This window comes from Lissotriton vulgaris, chromosome 3_1 (assembly GCF_964263255.1).
Source record: "Lissotriton vulgaris chromosome 3_1, aLisVul1.2, whole genome shotgun sequence".
In the NCBI taxonomy this organism is placed as follows: domain Eukaryota; kingdom Metazoa; phylum Chordata; class Amphibia; order Caudata; family Salamandridae; genus Lissotriton; species Lissotriton vulgaris.
Window position 1 is genome coordinate 2,097,969,472 of NC_141689.1, and position 12,021 is coordinate 2,097,981,492.

At 43.5% G+C, this 12,021-nt stretch overlaps 1 protein-coding gene across 4 annotated transcripts in view; it reads left to right on the forward strand.

Annotated features, from left to right (window-relative positions):
- The window catches only part of LNX1 (ligand of numb-protein X 1), a 278,368-nt gene that overhangs the window by 253,288 nt on the left and 13,059 nt on the right, over positions 1–12,021 (forward strand). For all 4 annotated transcript variants that reach the window (XM_086962645.1, XM_086962644.1, XM_086962646.1 and 1 more), the window contains one exon: positions 9,728–9,959. In XM_086962645.1, coding sequence (XP_086818771.1) covers positions 9,728–9,959 — 232 coding nt within the window. The remainder of the gene's footprint in view (positions 1–9,727; positions 9,960–12,021) is intronic.

Genomic DNA, 12,021 nt, shown 5'->3' on the forward strand with positions numbered 1-12,021 from the left:
CTCTATTCTCAGCCCCACATTGTTGAATATTAACATGTCTCCCCTAGAGAATCTGGCTGAGCCCCATGGAGCAAAAATACTGTTATATGCTGACGACACGTAGCTGCTCTTCACCTGCGATAAGAACACAGATTTCAGAGGCAAAGCGATCAACTCTTGTTTATTTGAGGTGTTTGCCTGGCTCCAGCTAAATCAACTAACAATTTGTGGCGCAGCTGGTGGCCACAGGACATTCATCCGCCTTCAACCTCGGTTAGGTCAGTTAAAAACTTGAGGGTGAAAATGGATGACACCTTAAATATGAAATCACAGATTCAAGCGGTAGCCGGATAATGCTTCGGTCTTCTGAAAATGCTAAAACATTTTTTACCCCTTCTTCCGTTCTCCAACAGGAAAACAGTGGTCCAGGCCCTGATCGGGTCCAGGTTGGACTATGTTAACATCCTGTCCCTAGGACTACCGGAATACTTACTTACCCGCCTAAAGGTGATCCAAAGGGCTGCAGCCAGGGAGATACTCTTACTCGGCCCAAGGACGCGGATGCCTCCCCATCTGAAATCTCTTCAACGGTTCCCGATCCGCAAGCGGATCCATTTCAAAGCTCTTGTCTCGTCCTTTAAGGCCCTACATGATACTGGAGCCCCTTATCTTAGAAAAAGAGTCCAGTTCTACCACCCACGGCGCACACTGCGCTCCTCGTCGTTGTCGCTAGCACTCACCCCGTGTTCCTCCGCTCTCGAATAGGAGGCCGATCTTTTCAGGTGCAAGTTGCCAAACTCTGGAACAGTATGCCGCAAACTCTAAGACAGATGCACAATCTTCTCTGCTTCAGGAAGTTCCTAAAAACTTGGGGGCTTATTTATGACCCCTTGCGTCAGATTTGCACCGCCGTGCATCACATTTTGTGACGCAACAGCAGTGTAAAAAATGTGCCATGTTGCGTCATATTTAAAAAGTGACGCATATAGGTAGATGCGTCACTTTGTAAACCCCTGCGCCACATTATACCTGCACCAGGTATAATATATACAGGGGGGGGCCTTCCGACGCAAGAAAGGGTCATAGAAGTGATGCAGTGAAATCTATAAGCTTTCACTGCAACACTTTTAGTACGCAAATGCGTCAATATCTTACGCCTGCCTCATGGCAGGGGTAAGACTGACTTAGGCACATTTCACATGGGACTTGCCCATGTGTAATAAATAACCCATTGCTGGAGTTGCGTTATTTTTGCACCTATAGATACGTCAGTATTTCTGACGTATCTGTAACTCCTTGCGACATGATGCGTCATACTGTGAATTTGATGCATCATTGGTGTCGCAAGGAGGGGGCAATGAAAAGTGACGCATTGTTGCTTTCTCACAGCGATGCGTCACTTTTCATAAATGAGGCCCCTGGTTGTTCCAGCAATAGCCTCCGCGTTGTCTTACTTAATCAGCTCTGCCACACCCACCTAGCTCCGGGATACTCTTTTTGAGTAGCTGCGCGCTCTACAAATACCCTGGTAACATAACATCTCTCACCCACAGTGGTGGAAAGCTAGCACAGAACAGCATTAATGACCAGGCAATACCAAGTTCTATATTTTTGCAAAAACCTAAATATTGCACTCCTACTCCTAGATAAGAAAGCTGGTGCAGCCTCAAACACATCCTCCATCAGGGACATGAAACACATGACTTGTGGGAGTGGACCTACCTTCTGCTCTGCTAACGGGAGGCTGTTCCAAGGATATCTTACTACATAATAACACAATAAATCAACCAAGAAACAAATCTGTTCACATTGTTTTAATCACAATGTGAAATGCATATAACAAATATATAATTTAGTCACAGAACGTGAACACGATTTCACAGTGCCCCAGGTATAGTAAGGAAACAAGGGAAGGGGGAGTGATCCTGTGAGGAGGAGGTGGAGGGAAGGAAGAAAAAATTCTCAAGTGACAGTATTAATCAAAATATGTACATCATTTATCCTCACTACACAGTGTGTGTAGAGATAGGGACCACAAGGTTCAAATAGTTATTTCCACAGAACAGCATACTCCACAGAGTTCAGAAAATGAAAACCATGGGGCGTGGAGTTGGTAATGCGAGTAGCTGTCGACGTTTCGACCCCCTAGTATGCAGGTAGAGTCGCTATCCTTGCTGTGGGGTCTTCATCAGGACAGGGGTGGGGACACCTATTTAATATAAATGTAAAAATTACTGTAGGAAGACGAATCCCTATGTTATTCCATTGGAAAAGCACATCAGTAATAATATCAAGAGGTGGAGGGGAAAAGTCATTTCTGTGCCAAAGGATGAGCGTGAATTAAACTGGTACGCCATATGGAAAATGTGCGCAAGAATAATTAAATCAGGAGCGCATGGAGAAGAATGGAATGGCGCTCAGTGAACAGATTAACAGATGAATCTAAAGGTTTCTTCGAAAGAAGGAAAAGCAGCCAGTCCGGGTGGGAAGGCGGCAAACAGACATCTCAGCGTAAAAATAATTGGCGATTTAAAAAGGAGCGCATGACAGACAGTGGAATAGCGCTCGGTGAGCAGAATGCATCTGAAGATTTGTAGGAACGAGGGAAAAGCAGCCAGTCCGGGTGGGAAGGCAGTACAGACATCACAATGCCCACTAAAGGGTAATCAATATGGGCAAGTACGAGCACTATACCAATATGGCAAATTAGTTAAAACTTACTACAAAATGGTATTCAAAACGACCGTTGTGCAGTCTGTTGGCGCGGTCCAAATATATCGTCAGGGGTGATGATACTGTTAATATGCAAACAAGGCCAACAGTTAAACCTTGTTGAAGGTAGGCCAATAAGTTAAAGGATCTAACCTAATCAGGAGGGTGAACTTACCACAAGTTAGTATAAAGGCGACCACGGGTTAGTCAATTTACATGGTCCAAAGTATCGTCCAAACGAAGCGGGACTGCAGAGAATATAAATGATTAATTAATTAGGGGGACCTTGACCACAACGGGCTGAATAAGTCATAACCATCCGAGTGAGACAAAGATTGCACTCACCTTAAAGTACTGAAAAAACGCGATCAAACGTGGGATCGTGTGGCGGTCTGGTCAAGTCAGACAAAAGGCTCCGTGATTTGTCTGAGGAGAGAGGGCGAAACGCTGTTGAAAGCCGCCGTGATGGGGTAATCATTACAGCAATTACAAGCACGCACAAACAGCCACGCTTACCGGTCAGGGAAATGAATCGCGTCCCGCAGTGAGCTCAGTTCGCAATGGCGAGGCTCAATTCCGGGTTTGGAAATATCTCCATGGCAATGCGGTCACGTGGTGCAAGGCACCCGTGTAAACATAATAGACAGACTCGGGTGCAGTGCCGTAGTAGGGTTAAACTGTCTACTAGGAAACCGGTCTCATGATGAAACAGTGATTTTAATAGTGAAAATGTTTATGAAGAACCCGTCTAAAATAGATGACATTCTAAACCAAGATTTTACAGAGTCAAGGGACCCGCATTTTAGATTGCAGATACTAAGCATACATCCAGTGATTGCCGCCAGTGCAGGGGCTGTATAAACTCCCATAGTTCAAACATAGGTAGTTTTAACGCGCTGGAGAGACACAGCTCTTCGTGCATTCAGTGAAAGACAATTGTTAATATACCCAGCACAGTTGACATCATCTAATACTGATAATGAATTACAATGGATATAAATGAGTCAATTTATACCAACATGATAAACATGGAGCAGCGTACCTCTCCCATGAGGGTATAGGCTGCAAATCAATATGATCCTTGAGACATATATTAGATAGATAATATTAGTGCCCAAATAGTTGATAAATTAGAAGATCAGGTAGTGCTTACATCATAGGCGTAGGACATGGCGTACCTCTCACAAGAGGGTAAAAGCCATCCAAAATCCTACTCCAAGTTCAAAGTCACAAAAACAAAAACAGGGTGGTGGCGTACCTCTCAACAAAAGGGTAAAGGCCACATGGGAATTATATGTCTACCAGCCCTATAACAACCACATGACAATGGATCAGGTAGAGGATAAGGTTGCCAATTGAGAGAAAGAGCTGTCTTGCTCATTGAGCCCATTCTCAATGGAATCAAACTTTAACATCCATTTCAGCTCTCTCGTATTTAAGATAGTGGCGATGCTCCCACCCCGGGGTCCTAAGGTGGCTCTTTCAAGGATTACCCACCTCAAACTCTCAGGTGTGTGACCGGCTGTGGAGAAATGTTCAACCAAAGGTGCACCTGGTGCTTGGCACCTGACCCTACTCATATGCTGAAGGATCCTAGCCTTAGCTTTCTGCTGTGTCTGACCAACATAAATCATTGAACATGGACATAAAATGGCGTATATAATGTTTGATGAGTTACAGTTGGTGTGTGTTCTTAACGGAACTTTATGATCACGATAGATGAATTCCTTGGTTTGAATGGCACTGTCGCATGCCTTGCACTGACCACACCTGAAGTGGCCCACAATAGCTGGCAGATTCCAAAGGGTTGCGACCGTGGGGTCATCTCTGGTCTTCAAGAAGGAGCGAACTACATGATCCTTAACACTCCGTGCTTTTTTGAATGCATGTAAAGGTGGGTTAGATTGCTCAATATCATCTGATATCAATTCCCAGTGGCGGTTGATGATGCGTTTAATTCTGTTACTCTGGGTGTTAAAGGTGGTAACGCATACAATCCTGTCTTGCTGCTCATCCTTGTCAGTTGTGGGGGTGAGCAACTCCTCACAGGGATAAAACCAAGCTCTTTTCCTCGCTCGCTTAAGTAGTCGTTTAGGGTATCCCCTACTCAGAAGTCGTTGTTTTAGTTCATCTGATTCAGTGAAATAATGGTCCTTGTTGGAACAATTCCTGCGAATTCGCAGGAACTGCCCAAAGGGTAAATTGTCTCGTAAAGCTCTGGGGTGGTGACTATTATAGTGTAATAATGAATTCCTTTCGGTGGGTTTCCGGTAGAGTGTTGTTAATAGGTGGCCCAAACATTCATAAATGGTAAGATCCAGGAAATTGATTTTATAGTTGTCTGATTCAATGGTAAATTTGAGGTGTCCCGATTGGTTATTCAGCCAACCAAAAAACAGCATTAAACCATCCAAGTCTCCGTTCCAAATTAGCAAGATGTCATCTATATACCGCATCCAGAGACCAAGCTGGTCTCTGAATGGGTTGACTTGGTTGAGAATAGTGTCCTGCTCGAAAGCTGCCATGTACAAAATAGCTACATCAGGAGCAAAGGGCGCCCCCATTGCCACTCCGGATGTTTGAATATAGAATTTGTCTCTGAATATGAAAAAATTCTTTGTCATGGCTATACGTAAAAGGGCAACAATGAACTCGGTGGGGACTTGAACCGGAGCCAGGCGTTGATTCAAGCAGCGTGTGATGACCGTTAATGCCTCATGTTGGGGGATCGATGTATAAAGGGATACGACATCACAGGTGGCGAGTCGTTGCTTTGAGGAATCAAATGCAAGATTTTCAATAATGTTAATGGTATGCATAGTATCCCGTAGGTATGCAGGAGTGTCTTCCGCCAGTGGTTTCAAAAATAAATCAATATATTTGCCTAGAGGCTCAAGCATGGAGCCACACCCCGAGACAATTGGACGGCCAGGGGGGCTACCATGGACTTGTGGATCTTTGGCAGAGTATAGATAGTTGCCAAGCGTGGGTGCTTTTTATTCAAGAAGTTGAACTCTAGTTCTGATAGAAAACCCTGTTCAAGGCCCGCTTGGGTTAACTCCAAGATCTCATGTGCAATAGTTTTTGAGGGGTCCGATCTCAATTGCTGGTAACTGGTCCCATCATTCAATTGTCGGAGAATTTCGGACTCGTAGGCAGTGACATCCTGCACCACGATCGCTCCGCCTTTATCAGCAGGTTTGATAATAAGTTGTTCATTATTGGCAAGCGATTGCAAGGCCATTTTTTCATTCTTGCTGGTGTTATATTTGATAAATGGTTTGGTACCCAACAGTTGTAGCACATCTCTGATGACAACTGATTCATATGCAAGGATCTTATGCGACATTGTGCTATTGAATGGGACAAACGTGGAAGGAGGTCTAAGCCCCGTAACCGATGATTGTATTGAAGGTTCAGAGTTGCGGAAGAAGTATCTCAACCTGATCTTCCGGAAGAATTGAAAGAGCTCAGTGCGAATAATGAAGGCATCAGGGTTATTGGTCGGAACATAGGATAGTCCTTTCCCAAGTACTTTAATCTCATCATCACGTCCCTTGACTCTGTAAAATCTTGGTTTAGAATGTCATCTATTTTAGACGGGTTCTTCATAAACATTTTCACTATTAAAATCACCGTTTCATCATGAGACCGGTTTCCTAGTAGACAGTTTAACCCTACTACGGCACTGCACCCGAGTCTGTCTATTATGTTTACACGGGTGCCTTGCACCACGTGACCGCATTGCCATGGAGATATTTCCAAACCCGGAATTGAGCCTCGCCATTGCGAACTGAGCTCACTGCGGGACGCGATTCATTTCCCTGACCGGTAAGCGTGGCTGTTTGTGCGTGCTTGTAATTGCTGTAATGATTACCCCATCACGGCGGCTTTCAACAGCGTTTCGCCCTCTCTCCTCAGACAAATCACGGAGCCTTTTGTCTGACTTGACCAGACCGCCACACGATCCCACGTTTGATCGCGTTTTTTCAGTACTTTAAGGTGAGTGCAATCTTTGTCTCACTCGGATGGTTATGACTTATTCAGCCCGTTGTGGTCAAGGTCCCCCTAATTAATTAATCATTTATATTCTCTGCAGTCCCGCTTCGTTTGGACGATACTTTGGACCATGTAAATTGACTAACCCGTGGTCGCCTTTATACTAACTTGTGGTAAGTTCACCCTCCTGATTAGGTTAGATCCTTTAACTTATTGGCCTACCTTCAACAAGGTTTAACTGTTGGCCTTGTTTGCATATTAACAGTATCATCACCCCTGACGATATATTTGGACCGCGCCAACAGACTGCACAACGGTCGTTTTGAATACCATTTTGTAGTAAGTTTTAACTAATTTGCCATATTGGTATAGTGCTCGTACTTGCCCATATTGATTACCCTTTAGTGGGCATTGTGATGTCTGTACTGCCTTCCCACCCGGACTGGCTGCTTTTCCCTCGTTCCTACAAATCTTCAGATGCATTCTGCTCACCGAGCGCTATTCCACTGTCTGTCATGCGCTCCTTTTTAAATCGCCAATTATTTTTACGCTGAGATGTCTGTTTGCCGCCTTCCCACCCGGACTGGCTGCTTTTCCTTCTTTCGAAGAAACCTTTAGATTAATCTGTTAATCTGTTCACTGAGCGCCATTCCATTCTTCTCCATGCGCTCCTGATTTAATTATTCTTGCGCACATTTTCCATATGGCGTACCAGTTTAATTCACGCTCATCCTTTGGCACAGAAATGACTTTTCCCCTCCACCTCTTGATATTATTACCGATGTGCTTTTCCAATGGAATAACATAGGGATTCGTCTTCCTACAGTAATTTTTACATTTATATTAAATAGGTGTCCCCACCCCTGTCCTGATGAAGACCCCACAGCAAGGATAGCGACTCTACCTGCATACTAGGGGGTCGAAACGTCGACAGCTACTCGCATTACCAACTCCACGCCCCATGGTTTTCATTTTCTGAACTCTGTGGAGTATGCTGTTCTGTGGAAATAACTATTTGAACCTTGTGGTCCCTATCTCTACACACACTGTGTAGTGAGGATAAATGATGTACATATTTTGATTAATACTGTCACTTGAGAATTTTTTCTTCCTTCCCTCCACCTCCTCCTCACAGGATCACTCCCCCTTCCCTTGTTTCCTTACTATACCTGGGGCACTGTGAAATCGTGTTCACGTTCTGTGACTAAATTATATATTTGTTATATGCATTTCACATTGTGATTAAAACAATGTGAACAGATTTGTTTCTTGGTTGATTTATTGTGTTATTATGTAGTAAAGTGTTTTTTATTACTGGGACCCCTTCCTCTTATCACTTTGATAGCCCAGGTCCCAGTGACATTTTCTGGGTACAACCCTCTGTCTATACCCCCCCGTTCCAAGGATATCCACAGGATGGTAGCTGGTTTTATATGGAATCTATAAGTAGCGTCTCCACGGTCGAGCGTTGTCAATAGGCAAGGACTGGGATGGGAAAAAGATAGAACATGGTAATGGTGAGAAACATAAGAAGGGATTAAAATCAGCAAAACGGTATGGTTGGGTATTTATATGTTACTAGTAATACCAGATGTAAAGAAATAGTTTCTAGACAGTTCAGAGACCGGCTACAAAAACAGTGCATGTTTATGGAACCACAAGCTTTCATAGGAAGAGGCTCAATAGTGTTTAAGTGTACATAGAAAGAAGTTGAATAGAGAGATGTTCAAACGCCTAAACAAAAACAACATGCGAAAAGAAGCAAACCATTTCCACGAAAAGTTATTCTTCGAACTAGAAATGACTCTAAGAGTACACTGTGGTTTGGAAGTAGCTCTAAAAAATATGAGGAATTTAACAGCTATCCAAATAGCCACAAGGATCTGCTTTTTGGGACCTGGAAAATTCAAACAATAACACTTTCTTTAACTAGGCCTGATGGCACAGTGGACAAATACATTCACTGAAGGGGTCTGTGTTTGACCCTATGGCTAAAGATCAAACGCTGAGAGGTCCTTTCAGTCTTACTTCTTCAGAGGCTGCTAAAATGAGTTATCATTGAGTTGGATACCAATAAATATCTGTGATCTGTCAAAGCACCCTGATACCTTCTGGGTCAACCCCAAATACAGGAACTATGCTGTGCTAAATAAGACCACTGGGTACAACCAAGGAATTTAGCAATCTCTGACTGCCCTCCATTTCCTAGTAAAAAAGCAGTAGGTTGGTTATTGTCCTGTGATAGCAAATTATTTAAAAGAGAGGGCATTAATTCCCTACTGAGGCCTTCATTCTGAGTGGAGCACATTTTGCAAGCAGAGCTTAGTTTAAGCCGGTGGGGCCCACAAGCATTTTTGGGTGGGACCGGCACCTATAGTACTCATCAGACTTTGTGGCAGAGTGAGAGAGGGAAAAACACAAGGGGTAAAGAAGAAGAAAGGGAAAGGAGGTGACAAAGAGAGAGAGCAGGAGAGAGATAAATGGGTAGGGACCTTCTAGTGGTGAATTCAAAATGCTGAGGTGGAATTGGGCACCCTTGCTACTCAGTAGCACGGGCTGCGGGCTAGGAGCAAATCTTTGTGCCCCGGCACGTATTCTTTTACAAATTAAGCACTGGTTGCACAGACGTAAATTTCACACCTGGTAAAGACCAATACTGCAGGGTACAATATTTATTGAGTGAACAATTTGCGCCCATTCTGATTTATGCGTCTTGTAGTGGTGAATAATACAACAACATTGCATGACATTCACCATGCTGAGGTTTGCAAAATTACAATGTGTGCTATTTGATTGCATGATTTGCACCAGAATTAACCTGGCACAAAATTGTGTGGGAAAAACCAGCCACTGTGTTTGCAATTTGGACTTGAGTTGTAATCCTGATTGGGGCACAAAGAGGAGTTTGCACCCATATTGGAATGTGTTTTCATTGGAATGAAGGTCCAGTTTTTTGCACTCAAATGATTGCAACTGTTATACACTGTCATGATGTTCAAAGACGTCAACACGTTGCTAATTCACTGTGGTTTTCCAGGTGACATCTTGCTGAGTGTCAATGGCGTGGAGCTGACTGGAGTAAGCCGCGGAGAGGCCGTCGCCTTGCTGAAAAATACCTCCTCCTCCGTGGTGCTCAAGGCCCTGGAGACAAAAGAAGAGGAAGTCCAGGATGATGTCGACAGTGACGTATTGTTCCACGACGCCAATCAGAACAGCCCAGACAGCAGCGAATGGTCACCAGCCTGGGTCATGTGGCTGAAGTTGCCACGGTAAGGTCACGCTTGACATTCCAAAGGCGAGCGAGAGGAATGACTTGTGTTTCTTGGCCGAGCTCTCGGTTTGGCTGATTCATTGGTCTGTCCTATCTTAATTAAAACCAGACTTGAGCAGATAGCTTCACTCTAAACTCCCGACCCTCCCTCTTTAATTGCGTATATGTTTAAACTATTAGGTTCATGTCTTGTTTCGAAAGATTACAAAAGATCTCGAGTTTCATGGTTAAGGAACAGAGTCTGGCAGTCAGTGCACGAGGGTAAACTATACTGAACATGGAACTCCTTAGCATGGAGCCCTGCAGGATCACAGTGTGCTCTGTAACAGGACCCCTGCAGCCCTCCAACTGCACGAACAGCCGAGGCCACTTCGCACACCAGATAAGATGTGCACAGATTGTGGTGTGTTTCTGGGAATAGGCTTTTTTTCCCTCTCCAGCCACAACAGTTAATTTGGCATATACACGGCGCAGCTGTGTTGTATTTTTAATGAAAGCAATAAAGGAAGCAAAGCTCCCCAGTGCAAAACAAATGCTCAAAGCTGCACTGCAAGGCTCAGAGATTCAGCCTGCAAGCCCTTGAAAGATGAGCTCTGCCTTGCAGTGCAGGGCCTGAGAAATGTTAATAACTGGGAACAATGCCTGGTAAGTACAAAGACATAAAAAACTCCTCCACCCTTTAAGACTAACCAGTATCCTAGCACATAATAGGGCCCTACAGCCACGCAGGGTGACCTGTACGCATTATCCCAACAGCACGCCTGTGCTGGACAACCCAGACATTCATCAGCACCATTCTCACAAAGGGACACTTGCCCTTAGTGATGATTTAACCCTCCATAAATTTACACAAATTACTTTACACAAGTTGTACAATGCACTTTTTGTTAAGGTGCTATATATACATTGAACTCAAGCAATGTTAAAATAAGCATGGTCCAAACTAATAGGACTTGGTTGTAATTGGAGGCACTTTGCTGCTATCATTCATGCAGTCACTCATCCATCCAGTCACTCACATATTCATCGTTCATGCATCCAGTCTCTCATCCTCACCCTTGTGCATCTATTCATAAACTCTTTTTTAAAAATATTTTTTATTGAGCAGAGCCAAAAGAACAGCCATTATTTACACATCACAATTTTTTTTACACTATAAACATATGGCATCCTGATTTAGCACATAATAAATACATATAGTAACCATAAGAAAAAGACACCATTATCAAATTAACAATCAGCAAAATAATCCCAAACCCTCGAAAATTTCTTAGTTGCCCCCACCCGCTTAGCGTAAGCTTCTTCAAAACATTTTGTACGTTTCATTTTACTCAACCATTTCTCAAACAAAGGTATTTCCAATGATCTCCAATCCTGTAAGATCAATGAACGGGCAACCAGCAAAGTGATAGCAAGAAAATGTCCCTGAGATTCGGAGAGTGTAACCTCCTTAATGCCTATACCAAACAAAGCAGCATCTACTGAAGGTTTATACATTTTCATAATTGCACCTCTAAAAATGCAAATATTTTTTCCCAAAAAACTTTTAACTTAGGGCAGGAAAAAAAATATGTCGCCATCCCCCTTCTGCTAAAATACCACAGCGAAAGCAGCTATTTATCACCTCTGGATATATTTTATTTAGTGCTTCCGGAGTGTTATATATCATCCAGTTGGCAAAGAATGCCATTCATAAACTCGTTGACTCATTCTCGCATTCATTCACTTGTCAAACCACAACACACAAACGTAGCAATTCACTAGGAGGCAATTTCAGACAAACCATTGGTTTGCTGCTAGTTTATGAAGGGGGGTGTCTGGTTGTATGTGACTGCTACTCTAATAAGTATGGGAGAGTTGTTGGTAGTGCAAAACTGCTAGTGTGTGGGATGTAAGAATGCCTCTGGTAGTGTGTTAATAGTACTCTGCAAGTTGTGTCGTTGTTTTCAGTAGTATGTGACTGCTAGTCTGTGTGTGCTTTTCCATTAGGAGGACTTTACAGTTCCTCTTTTGGTTTCATTGAGGCCATGAATGAAGTGCTTATTCAACAGTGGTCGAGT